The sequence below is a fragment of the Halyomorpha halys genome, unplaced genomic scaffold (genome assembly GCF_000696795.3).
Source record: "Halyomorpha halys isolate HHAL.00 unplaced genomic scaffold, Hhal_1.1 Scaffold435.1, whole genome shotgun sequence".
NCBI classification, from domain to species: Eukaryota; Metazoa; Arthropoda; class Insecta; order Hemiptera; family Pentatomidae; genus Halyomorpha; species Halyomorpha halys.
The window spans coordinates 271,269-285,894 of record NW_027105120.1 but is presented as its reverse complement, the minus strand read 5'-3'; the positions used below and the strand labels follow the sequence as shown (position 1 = coordinate 285,894).

The 14,626-nt window shown below is 33.1% G+C and overlaps 1 protein-coding gene across 2 annotated transcripts in view; it reads right to left on the bottom strand.

The window, feature by feature from the left end:
• LOC106682708 (calcium/calmodulin-dependent protein kinase type IV) overlaps positions 1 to 14,626 on the bottom strand; it is a 120,011-nt gene that overhangs the window by 16,830 nt on the left and 88,555 nt on the right. For both annotated transcript variants that reach the window (XM_014423717.2, XM_014423718.2), the window contains exon 3: positions 6,103 to 6,175. In XM_014423717.2, coding sequence (XP_014279203.1) covers positions 6,103 to 6,175 — 73 coding nt within the window. The remainder of the gene's footprint in view (positions 1 to 6,102; positions 6,176 to 14,626) is intronic.

Genomic DNA, 14,626 nt, shown 5'->3' with positions numbered 1-14,626 from the left:
TATATATTTATATATATGTATGTATGAACCTTTTTTATTTTGTTATTTATTGCTAGCGACATTAAAGCCCAAACTGTTCTAAGTTGCGTCAGTGTCACCAAGATTGAATAATTAATATGACGGATAAGGAAGTAGTGAAGGTTTCTTGTTTTTGACGATGAATTTTATCTTCTATTGAGTCACGTCCTCTTTTTATTGCAATTCGGAGAACTCTAGATTTCAAAGTACAATAAAAAATAGATAAACTCTGACTTTTTCTACCGTAACTGACCTAGAGAATAAAAAAAAATATTTATTTCCTAATGACAAAGTATATTAAAGAAGGAATTCTATTGTTGTTTACTCGAAGTTGTGGTGCCACGGAATCCTAAAACGTCATTACCTGACAGAGAAGAGGCACGCTCGGTTGCTCACAAGTGATGGAAATCCCGGTAGATCCCATCATTAACGGGGTAAACACTGATTTGAAAGTCAATAGGATTGATTCGTCGGAGATATGGCTCTTCGCCCCTTCCAAGAAGATGGATATAGCCTAGTATGAATAGTTGAGGCTCATTCCTAAATGATGTCAACAACTTATATTTTTTGACTGACTGATTTATAACACGCATTTACGGATTTTTAAAATTTTTTATTCAAAATTAAAATGAACAGGAGGAGTTGCTCATGAGATAAGGGTTTGAACACGTACTTACCGGTTCCAGGTTCAAGCTCAGCTGATAATCAGAAAATATTTTTTTTAATTTTATGAATATCTGTCCTATCGATAAAGGAGGTACCTTTATCCTTCGTTGGATTTTCCACTATAAATACTAATCACTAACTATATATTACCAGACATAAATGTTATGAAGGTAATAGAACTTATATAGGTAAGTATAAGTTGTATATATAGATTTTTATGGGTCTTCAGGATCAATCAATAAGACGACTATATTGAGGCGCTGTTTGACAACTTTATTATTTGTACAGTCATGACCTACAATGGATCGTTGATTGCTGAAGCTGTAGGGATGTTATCTGGACGGGTATATCACATTTTAACCGAAGAATTGGGAATGAAAAAATTATCCGCAAGGTGGGTGCTGCGGCTCTTGATATTGTACCATAAACACACCAGATTGGAAATGTCAGAACAAAATCTGGCCCGTTTTCAGCACAATCAACAAGATTTTTTGCGCCGGTCTGTGACTACAGATGGAAATTGGATCCACTACTATACAGACACAAAGAGACAAATCAGCAGTCAAAGCATTGGAACATGCTGAGTCACCACCACCAAAGAAAGCAAAGGCAGTACGTTCAGCCGATAAGGTCATGACCTCACGTTTTCTGGGACGCAAAAGGCATTCTGCTGATAGATTATCTTCCTTCTGGCGAAACAGTTACGGGGAAATACTACGCAAAACTCCTAGACCAACTACAGGACAAGATACGCGGAAAAAGGCCTGGTTTGGCTAGGAAAAAGGCATCTTTCATAAGGACAACGCCCTCCCGCATACAAGTGCTATGGCCATGACAAAACTTCATGAACTGAGGAGCGAATCGTTCCACATCCACCTTATTCATCTGGTTTGGCACCATCAGGCTTTCATCTCTTTCCCAAGTTGAAAATTTTCCTAGGTAGATGGAGATTTTCTACAACGGAAGAACTGACAGCTAAATTTGAGAGGTATTTTGCAGGCCTGGAGGTTCGCATTTTCGAGATGGAATCAAGGCATTGGAACATCGCTGGACCAAATGCATTAGTCTACCGGGAGACTATGTTGAAAAATAAAAGCAGTTCCACCGAGGTAAGATACTTCTTTCTTCAAAACGTGAGTAAAAGTCGCACCAGGAGTTGTATAGTATTCAGATCCGAAATGTAAGTCATTCGCTAATAATGTAACATTGGTGTTCTACATGTTTTATCCGAAAGATTTTTAATTTTGAACAGCTGTTGCTGTGATACAGACATCTGAAATTAACTAGTGTGAATAGTTGACCGTTGGTAATAATGAGGAGAAGAAGGGAGCGGTCAACAAAAATACACAAACAAAACTTATTTATTTCTGTGTGCTGACTTTTCGACCTGAATTTCAAGCCTTCATCAGGGTCGCTTAGGCAAAGGTTCTGTCTCAAGTGTCGGCACAAATAAGTGACTTTATGTGTTTTTGCTAACTGCACCACCGACCACCATCTCTTAAATTAAGTACTTTGAATTTCTTGCCAAACTAGGTTAAAATCGTTATTCTTCCGTTGTAGATTTTAACCATACTACTAGACTGAATTTATAATGTTGTGCACTTATTTGACGTAGAATTTAATGCATTAAAATTTATTACATAAATTTTTCTCTTTGATGTGCCGTTTAGGCTCCTTTAAAGTTTTCCTAAAGTTAGCTTTTTGGTATTTTACATATTCGTACTCACATATAATAGAAACAAAATTAATCAAAGCTACTCCCTCTCATTTTGTAACATAGACTTATTTTTGATCTCTAATCTGAGTTGTCTAACTTAATATTTCAGTGCTGCCAACACGCGTGTTACCAAAAGGCAAGGAAGGGAGGAGAAAGAGAAAGGCACAGACACATTTATTTATTTCAAACTAACCATGCAGTATTTATAGAAATTTTTTTTTCCTCCATAAAGTCTTTTACAACCTTGTCCTGTTAAAGTTCGTTTGACGATTTGATAGTTGATGTATTTTAGATCGGACTGATGAAATTATAGGAATCTGTTCCATGATATAGTTTTGATGTGCAAAATAGTAAAAGTCTTCAGACTTTAGAAAATTGATCATTATGTTTTACGTATTATTTTTTAAAATGGTCCTGTTAAAGGAAAAAAACTGGATTGTATCACTAAAATAAATAAGTAATAAATTATTAAAACATTCGTGGTATTTGGATTCACTTTAGGAATTCTTCCTCGTTTTAAAATGTTTTGATTTATCAAACCTCCTAAAGGTTATAATGTACTATGTATATCAATTATATGTTGCCTAAAAGAAAAATGAAGCTAAAATATATAGCACAACTTTAAAGGTCATCCTGAAATATGGATGTTGAGCATAAACAGAGGTATAATAAATAGCATTTTGATATTTAAACATGAATAGTAAATTTGCTCTTACATTTATGATAATATCTTATCTGGTAACGGATAGAAAGTTTAGGAGACCAAGGTGTTAAAATCTTCTTTTAAAAATATTGTATGGTGTGGAGAACAAAGATCTCTACTCAAAATGAAACCGACGTATTTGTGGTTCTCAACTAAGAATAGGGCTTTCATTTAAATACAATACCAAGTTAATTTGTGAAATTATTTGTTAATAACTCGAAAAGTATTAATTGATGCCTCATACAAATCCCTTATGGCCGGTTGCATGCATTGTTAATTTTAGTTTTTAGAACGGAAACCTACATTTTATTTTTGTGAAATTGAGGTATTTTTTCTTTTACTAATACGGTTCTTGATCTATAAGCAAGATTCAACGGACACATACTAAGTAGCTGATTTGCAATCTCTTTCAGTAGGTATTTCCTTACGTCTATTGTATTAGAATTCCATCTCTTGACGCGTATTTATTTCCTCAGAAAGTCAACCTTGTTGGCAGTTCTGTCAAGTGACGTGCCTGTGACGTTGTTTTCCTATGAGTCAAAATCAGTGGCTAGATTTCCAGTATGAAGCCCCAGAGATCATTAATATAATTGAGACATTATGTCGTAAAACAGGATAACTAAATTTGTTTATGAATTGGAGTTTTTGGCATATTCGGCTTTTTTTTTTATAAACTTTTTATAATTTGTTTTATTAAGAGAAGAGTATTTATTTAAATTACTTAAATGTTATATTTTCGATTTAAACGCAACGGGTTGTTGTTTTTGTTGGCTGGGGCTTTAGTGCGTAAAACCCTGAGGTCATCAGCACCTATGTTTCGCACTTAATAATTCTATTTCAAGATTTGATACACTTTAAATAATTACGAAAAAAAATTTATATAATTACTTATTTTAGAATCATTTAGTACGTATACATACAAACTTTCACGTCGTATTCAAAAGGCCATTCCTTTTTAAGAAAATCAAAACCATTTCCACGTTCTTCTGGTCATCATTCGGAGCATCCGATACACTCGGTCCCACTCCCAATCTATTTAAGTTCATAGAATAGTAATTGCATTCTTCAAATATGTGACTGACCGTAAGTACACTGTTGCAGTATTGACATTTTGGTGGTGGATTATTGATCAGATATGTATGAGTTAAATACGTATGACCTATTCTTAATCTGGCAATAGCTACCTCCTCCCTGCGATTGGAACGGTTCGATGTGGTCCATGATTTAATGGTTTTTATAATAGTTTTTAATTGTTAGTTGTTTTTATTTAATTCCACATGACTTCCTAACAAGCTGCTATTTCATGTTTAATCGGAAGACTTATTTCTAGGGGTGTCAGAATGGGCGCGCCCTGACCTGGAAGAGCAAGTGCTTGTTTAGCTGCAATGCCGCCAGTTCATTTCCAGCGATCACCACGTGACCCGGCACCCGATTGTGTCCGCCAGTTCATTTCCAGGGATCCCCACGTGACCCGGCAACAGTTGTGTTTGCGGGTCATAACAATGTAGTTCTAAATAATGAATATTAATTATTTATTAGATACGCTGTTTTATTGATGCATAACGCTCTCATGACAAACATGTTTTGATCAATTTTTTCCCCTAATGGAGCGGCTTCTAAAGTGGGTGCCGCGGAATCCAGAGGTGCCCCAGACGTATGTCAAAGGTGCCACTGATGAATGCCACTTTCTCAAATTATAACAAAGAAACAAAAATTGATGATGAAATAGCCTATTTATTCTGCATTCCAGTAATTAGTATACACCGTTTTTTTTTCTTATTTTCCTACATACTCAAACGCTGTAGTGACCATTGTGGCGACATTTTTATATATTTTTAACACAAAAAGGATGCCGCGATGAAAAATATTTGGAACCGATGCCACAGTATTAAAATGGGTAGATTAATGCTATTACTATGGCATAAAGGGAAATCCAAGATGTTAATTTAATGGGGCTGTTGGAGTTTAATATAAAACAAATGTACCATGATAGTGGTAGTTTTCAGATGTAAAAATACTTCCTCAATTTACTCTGAACTGTTATAATTAATTTTTTAACATTGTACAGAGGTAAAGGTGACCGATTCGAGTTTTAAAAATTATTTAAAAAATCAATCCTAAAGGACATTTCATGTTGATCAAAAAAGTTTCGGTAAACACAAGTTGAAGCTCTGAACTACGCCATACATCAATCAACTCGTACGATTCTACTGACCGTAGCATCAGTTTTTTTTTTAAACAGAAAATAAAACATGAATTAGTAAATTGCATTACGTATGTGTTACATAAATCAAATTAAATACAACCCTTTTCTACAGTTGGTACTTGAAGGTATAGAGTATAACTTAGCTGTTGACTTGACGATCTGTATACTGTGTTGTATGTGTGCGGTGAATGAGAGGTGAGATTCCAGTTACCTACCATCTTGGATTGTATTGTCTGTTCGTCAATTTTCGATGCTTTGTTGAGAGTTTTCTTGTATGAGAAAGTAATGGCGTCAGTTTCTCAAAAGATATATAGCATAGCTCACAAGGGGAGGCTACAAACTTGAGATAACCGATTTCAATGAAACTTTTTTAGGTGATACTAAATCGAAAAATATTTTACATCTGTCCGAGGGTACTTGGCAATACACCTTAAAAGATGAGAATAAATATTCGTTATATATTATTAGGCATATTTTATGTTATCGTAGACCGCCTTTGCATCGCATAATTTTAATGGTTATTATATACTGATCTCTTCTTTTTCTTTTCCTTTTTCGTAGAATTAGAAAAAAAGATTATTCGTCTTATTAAAGGAGTTTTCTCATGAAGTTTTTTTATGCTTATAGAGGTCCAATTTGAACCATTCGGACAGTTCAAAGGGTCTTAAGCCAAGTATAAATTGCTTGCAGATTAGTTGTGTTGTTTTAATGTTATTACTATTTTGGTACCATGGATACTAATTTTTTTTTCTGAAGCCATACAACTAAACAGAACAAAGAATATATATTTACCTTTTCGTATGTTCTGCAGGCTCTCTCAATTTTTCCCTTGTACAAGCATTTGTAGACGGTAGAAAACTGACCTCTGAAAAACATAAAATGTTCTTTAGAAAAAATATTTTTAAAAACGTTTGCCAACTGCTTAGGCCAGTGAACCTTCCTCACTGTTTATATCTTTTTTTTATGCCCCGTTATTTCACAGTTGAAATGGTGAGGAAGTTAGACTGCCCTATGTAGTTGGCACATTACACACATACATACTCGCTTATTTTTTTACGGAGAAAATTTATTTAAGATTTCTGGTTTATACAAATACTTAAAGAGAACTGGCGTCATCTACAGCCCAGCAAAAGAATACGCCAACTAATTTTGACCATGGCAAGCCAAAAGTTGTGAATACCTTTCCTGTAGTGGCTCCTTTTAGCGGCTGTAAAGCAAGCAATTCCTCAGTAACAGTGAACTCTATCCTCACCTCGAATAAATATAGCCAGTTGAGCTGTTTCAGACATATCGGTGCTCTCTTCCAATGCTATGGAAAATGATTCAAGAACTTAATTTTTCTTTTCAGGACTCAAAAAAGTGCAAACTAGAAAAAATCCGGAGTTAAGGGGCCTCCTTGAACTAAAGTTCGGGCCATCCACCCACTTATATTGGCAAAATGAAGGAATTATCTAGAATCGTCTAGTGCAGAACAATTGAGAAGCAATAATCTTTTGTTGCGCCGCCAGCGAGGCCACCTTACTCTTTGATGATCGCCGCCAATCGGCTTGCTCGCTAACTTGATTCTGTGAGCACGAGTAAGTAGTGGAATATTTTTTTTTAATTGGGTTTTTCAAAATGTCTGGAGGGCAGGATCAAATCTTACAGCGGGCTGGGGGTTTCCCACATATGGTAGTAAGAGAAAGTTTGATGCTCGTACAGCACCATATAGCTTTAATTTCGGGTGTTATTCAGTTAATCAAACTACTAATTGATACTTTAATAATATGATTTTGCTCTAGATAATATACTTAACTTAAATTTAATTAATATACCTACTTTATTTTAGCTATACAATTCATATGATGAAATATCACTACTAATCAATGAGTCTCAACTACACAAGCATTTCCTGACGTTATTTTACCGCGACCACAAAGGTTAAGGCTATGTCGTGTCATTTTTTCAATATTTTAACTAGGGGTTACCCCCTGACCGCCTGGCACTGCACAATGAGGAAAAGTGTGAAAAACCCTCCAAAATATGTCTGATCATGTTGACGAGTGTGGTTTAGTACAATCAAAAGACCTATGAACGAATTCACCATAATTGGTTCTCCCATCAAAAATATTTGTGAACCAGAAACAAAATTTTAGAGACTTTATTTTGGAATTGGGGAAAAGCGAGTTTTTATTGGTTGTGGTTATTTTGTTTTAAACTATCAAACAGAAAACATTTCGGCTAAGTCAATACCAACGAAATTTTGAGTACAAATTGTAGTTTTTTAAAGTAGGTTTTTTCTTGAAATATGTTATTCTAAATTTCTTCGGCCACGTCTAATTTAATACTGGAAAATCCGTTTTTGCACATTTTTGATACACCAGAAAAACTGAGTCTTATTGACCTTTGTAATGAGACTATTTTCCTATAAAAGTGTACATATCGGGATAACTTTTGTGTAAATTTCATTGACGTATGAAGTCAGGGGCCTTTTTGGAAGGTGTAACCAAAGGTGAGAGAGAACAATAATCAAATTAACTACTATGAATCAGAATAACATTTTATTTATAAGAAACAATTATTTTAATGATGGAAAAATTAATATTCATACTTCTATGCCTAAAAGTATTATTAAAAAAATATGCTTTCATTGAATTCACCACCCTGAATACCTTAGTACCACCCTGGATTCATGAGAATTACATAAGATTTAAACAATTTAGAGGGTTTTTTTCCACAAAAATGGCAGTTTCCCACCAACCCCCATGTTATGAATATACAACTTTTCATTTGTAATAATTGTATTACTAGTTTCTCAAATTATGAAACTGTAATTTACATATTTTTACTAGTTCAGATTATATTATTTTTAATATAGTGTAAAGCAGGAAATAAATAAATTTGAAGTTTTTATCTCAGGATTTTAATTTACACTTCAATTCATTATACCTTATATATCAACTAAAATATAATACAGTGATCACTAAAAATGTTTTTATATAATAGAGAGATTTTTGTTCAAATTTCCTAAAACCTTATCTCGGTTGGGTTTACACTGTCTATTAATTATTATAGTAAAAATTTAAAAATATTTATAACAATAAAAATACCGACTGTGAAGGAGCGTGGTACAACCACATATCAACGATAATGATTCAAAAGTTTTCTGGAGTCGATCTGAGAGGAAATGATTAAGTAAAATCAAGGTAAGGAGCCATAATTGATTAAACATTCATTTTCAATTAAACACTGATAAAACCGGTAAATCGGATTAGAGCCGACAATTAATGTTACAATTATCCTCCTGCTGTAATAATGTTCGGGGATATTATCATTTACCATAAGGTTGGAATCATTAATGACTTAAGACATGAAAATCTAATTTCTTATTCTATTTTGGGAATCTTCCACTCTATTGTCGCAAGAGAAATATTCATAAATAAAAATACATGTGGGACATGTGTAAAAATAAAAAAATCAAAGAATAGTTTCAAAATTGACACCTGAAATTTAATATAAACATTATATTTTTTAAAATAGCTTTATGACATCGGGGAACTTGCAGATTTTCTTGGTCTTATTTTAGATATGCAGCTCGGGAAGAAGTATCCCCTTAAATAATCTTCTGCGTTGAATGATTTTGATAGATGGGATATCTCTGGTTGACAAAGTATCTCAGGGCGGCCTTCACCTGGTGGTACACACCTTGCCGGAACTGCACCGTAGGAAAGGAAGTCCACCTTGGACCACTGACCTCCGGTCAAGATCTCGGGCTTCAAGAGGCTAGCTTACCCTGTTCTTGATAGTTCTTGAACGAATGGCTTCCTTATTAGAAAGATTTTTTACAATTCGACCTTGTTTATATTGTAGAATTACAATTTTGTAGTTAAATTTATAATAATTTTCAATCTATTTAAATAAAATTAAAATATGCAGCGGATTAAGAATCCGTGCAAATCTTTACTCTTAAGTTTATGTCCTTTCAGTGGGAGAATAAACGAATCACCTTATCTTTATATTCTGCCGATCTATTCTTTCTTCTGTTAGACGTAGCTCATTGGATAAACCGAAGTACAAGGTTCATCAGGGAGAGATATTTTTTTTAGATCTACATTAAAAATTCTTTAGTAAAATGCAACAATATCTACCTTGCCTCAAAGAGCATCTTTACATTGCGACGCAGGGTCTAGGTAACTTTTGATTAAAGTTAGAAAACATTATACAAACGTTGCACATCAATTATTATTCAGATATGCAAGGAGTATCCTAGCATTATTTATTCATAACAGCAAAAGTTATAAAATCTGTTTTAAATAGAATAGTTGATGGTCGGTTAGTTTGAATGATCGGATAGTTTGGAATTGGATATTCTGAGCAATAAGCTTGTTCAAACAGACAATTCAAAGAATATTAATTGTAGCAGTCCTCACCAGCGTTTCTGTTACCACCCCTCCCAACTTTGAGTTGGGACTTGACTTGGCGCCCAATAGAAATATGAATCTTACCTTATTTTATAGGTCAAGGTCTTAATTGCATTTATACCAATAATATTTATGACCTGGTATTTGTAACCAGCTAAAGCTTTATTCTTAGTAGTCCTTACATATTTTGAGGTTTTTTTGTTGAATATATGCTCTTCTTTTAATTTATATGTGTAAGTCATTGTTCTTAGAATTAGTAATTAGAATTTCAAGAACGTAGATTTAAAGGAAAAATTAGGAAAACTAGTATCTGCGACATTCTTACACCAAATTTCTGCTTAGTCCAGTTATAATCTGGATGGTAATAGCTGGGTTTAAGGGTCAATTATTGTTTCTGATTATAATGTACATGTTTTTTTTTTCTATAGAATAAACAACTTTTTGAACTTATGTTTGAAGATAAAAACTAGTTCCGGTAATCTTGTCCTTAAGTAAAATGATTGATTAATCAATTCATAAACGTATTTTAGGTAAATTTTTTTTTATTAACTGACATTAATTAAAAGCAAACTACGTAGTGTTAAGTAATTAAGTGGTCCTTAATAAAAAAATATTTATATTATAATGGGAATATAAATTTGATATGAAAAAGACCATATTTTATCTGTGAAGAGTTAGGTGTTTGCATCTATTGGTACAAGGTCGTTATCTGCTAAACTTTATTACAGCTGAAGAAGCCGGACTGGATGAGGTGGTGAAGAAATAGTAAGATCCTTGCTCAACCTTTTCATCAACATACGTTAAAGGGAGGAATTGCCCAACGGAGTGCTATGAGATGAGCCCTATGTACAAAAAAAGGGAAGTCCTAGAAAGCTCTTAGTATCTTAGAGTCTCATTGCTAATTGACCAAGAATTCGTCGACAAGATCTTTCAAGGATGCTTTTCGAGAAACTTCTACCCTTTCCTCGGGGAAAGAGAGAAGGGGAATAGGCTGATATCAAACAAGACTGGAATGGAAGTCTACCTGTCAGAATCTTACAAGAGAGGGTTAGAGAATTCGGAAATAGTTCTCATTATTTATTTTCACATTTAAAAGTTATTTACTTCCACGTTTCGAGAAAAGAACTCTGAAGCAATGCTAGATTACGGATCCCAACGAAATTTGTGCACCCGTACTGCATGACAAAGAACGTAGTGAAGTTTCTAAATAAATTTTCAAGGAGTACATCCGAGGAATATTACACACACAAGGAAATAATACCAGAAGAGTTGCCTTTGATTAAATCTATAGTTTGCACTGCGGAGATCTTAAATCCTTTTAGGAGCGTTAGTATACAAGTGGCTAGGGGGAGTTAAGGCGTCACATTGGCATCCTCAATTACGGTTTGAGCGGATTGAGTTTTATTTCATAGAGACCCCACAGAATGAAAACTCGAGCCTTCCACTCAGTTAGAATAGGGTTGTAACCCATAGAGTAGCATAAGTGTCGGAAAGGAGGGTCACAAAGGTTGAACGACGAACACTCTCTAGAATCTGAGGCTCTGGAGGCTGGAGACAGCAAAGTAATGTTCAGGTGATGTCACTTACAATGAGGCTGCGTTACTATCATCATTAAAATAGGTATGAAGGATGAATGGCTATGGGGACTGTATGGTGTGGCAGATGACCCTCGGTCTTCTACATTCGAAGCTGGAGAGCAGCTGCACAGAAAATATATGACTGGTGGTCAAACTTCCAGATGGCCTTATCCCATCCATTGTAAAGTGTACCCTCAGTTAAGAATAAGAAGAAGGGAGAGACACGCAGGAATACCAACTTCTACACTAAAAGCATGTTGATGGTGAAGAACTAAGTGTGTTATTCACACTTACTTTATTGTGTAAACCAGTGTCTTACTTTATTGTTTACATAAAAAATACGACAGTCTGACTCTTAAACATAACTTCATCGGGTATTTTCTTTTTATAAACATAGTAATGTTGTTTAAAGTATAATGTACTTTAAAGTTTTGTAACAAGAAAATAAAACAATTTAGGTAAACTATTGAGAATAACGTATAAACGTAATTAAGTGAGGTAAATTTTCCCTCGGTAAAATGGGTTTCAGTTTAGAATATAGAGAAATCAGGTGTAAAGTTAGATTTTACCCCTCCCCCAAACAATTGTAGTGCCGTCCGGGACTAATACTATGTCATATTTTATAGTTAAAATTTATTCACATCACATCATTCATTACGTGTATTGAAATTATTTTTAGTAATTGCGATACATACCCAAATAAAATAAACTTATAATATATGCTTGAAAAGAGGGTTGAGGTAATTATTGTCTCTCCTAGCTTTCTGGTCAATAAAATAATAAATAAAAATTTCGTGAGTTAAGATATATTACGAACACAATCTCCAAGTTCCACATTATGTAATCGGCGCAATATGCCTTTTAATTTATATATTTTCAAAACAAACGTTTTACGTAATACTTAAATTTTAAAATCCTTGAAGCGTTATTAGCCGCTCCTTTGTGTAATTGATTGTGCTAAGACTGCTTTTTTCAACGGTTTTGCTGATTTTGTTTAATTTATCGTGACGGATATGTTAGTGGACCTTGGTTATAACGGGGTCGTTATATCATTGATAGGATATAACGAGGTTTTACGTCTTTCCTAATCTCTTAAGTGCTCTATAATTCACTTATATTTTTTACATTCTTGCTTTATGGAAACAATAAAGCTTAAGAAATTCACATTTTATCGGTTTAAAATGGTCTTATTTCTTCAGTTCAATCTAATTTTAAATCACAAAATATTTTCTTTATCTGTATCTAATAAATAATGATATAGAGGAACACTGTGGGACGAGTGTGAGAAACACTGTGGCTTTGAAATGAAAAGTCTTGAAATTTATGGGTTGAACACGTATTCAGGATTGTGTATAAAATATCACGTCACCTTGTTTAGATCAATATGAACTGAATTCTAACCGTGAAAAGTTGAATGAAAACAGAAATAATAAATTGCCATATACCATTGAAACTTTTTTATGGCAATGGAGCTTGTTCTAGATGTTTTCATAGTTAATTTATGAAGTGCACCTTCATTGCCAGGCGTCACTTCACTTTATAAGCTGGTCGGGTTGTTAAGTAGACTGTATGCAGAACAGATAATTGAAAAGAAAATTGACTTAAATTGAAAGATGAAATATACTGAATGATTTACAGGTTTATCGATTTATGGAAATTATAAAGAAAACATTTGTGGTTAGATTAGGCTAATTTTGATTTTTGGGTCTATTAAAATTGCAGCTATTAATGAATTGGTGTAATATTTATGAAGACGAAGGTCCAATTGAAGTAAAAAAGAAAATTATGGGTGAACTGAATCAGTGGATTCAGAGTGCTTTTTAGATTTAATTGATCATAACTATAGATTACCCTGTTGGATTTGTATGTATATATTTTTGGTCTATTTAAAATACTTACTATTTATTATACTGTTAGTTATAATTCTATCTTATATTTGATAAAGAAAACAATATATATTCGCGTAAGAAAAAATTGAAAATATATATACAAAGAACAATAAAAAGGAAAAAAAAAATGAAAATACATAAAGGAAAAAGAAAAACAAAAAAAAATATAATAATGAAATCACGTGTAACTATGATTATTATAATATAAGAGAATGGAAAATATGAAATAGAAGTATACTAAATTGTGGCTATAAATTATTTAAAATATGTAAAAAATGAAAACAGTACATACTAAAAGACGGAAAACAGAGGTCAAGAAGGAAGGAAAATAATAAACAAAATAGAACACCCACCTGAATGGAAGTGAACACAAAAATGTGGTAAAGCCGGATAAGAAGGCTAACAGAGTAGAGAAGTGGGAGGAATTGGCGATTTAAAAATATGATATATTTGAAAGCAAAAAAGATATAGAATAATGTTAAAGCAAAAATAATATTAGGAAATTTAAGAAATATCAAGTATTAATTTGGAAGAAGATAGTCGGGTGGCGGTCAGTCAAGGTTTCAAAATAGTAACAAAAACTATTTATTGTTTATATCTGTACCTCGGAGGGATACAACACTATGTCCATTTTTTTCCATATTGACTTTATTACAGAGTTAAAATCAGCTTTTCTCATATTTCTTAGAGGAATAGAGCACTATGTCCAAAACCAGTTAGAACCGGATATAGCATGTTTTAAAACAACACCAAGTCCACTTTCATTTAGAGGGATAGAACACCATGTGGTGTTTTATCCTTCTGAAGCATGTGAATTACTACTGGACATAGTGTTGTATCCCTCCGAGGTACAGATATTATTTATACCAACGTTTCATCCCACTTTGCAGATCTTCGGCAGGGCTGATAAGAGTGATGTCATCGACTGATATCAAATTTTAATATTAAATATTTACCTATATTTAGTATTTCTTATTATTATCTTTACTTTAAAAATTATTCTATATGTTTTGTTCCTTTCAAATATAACGAATTTGTTTATTTGTATTTTTACTATATACTTTATTTTTATTTTCTTTAACACATTTTAACAAAGTAAAGTTCATTTTTATTTCATTTTATCTATTGTCTTGCGCTGTTACATTATTTAAGTTGTTTGTATTTTTTGTATCCTTGGTGAAGCCCAGCAAAGTAGAGCGAAACCTTTGCTGACATTAAATAGTTTATTTACTATTTGAGTTTTTCTTTTTTTACTGCACTCATCTCCCTTTAAATATACATCACATGGTCATTCAACGATGTTACAATAAAACTAAAATACTTTCTCTACCTCTCATTTCCTGTGTATAGTATTATTCTACAAACTGAAAGCAGGAAAATAATAAAAATAATAATTTAACTTTACTTTTGATACAGAAATGTTGAAAATGCAAGTTTATATATATATATA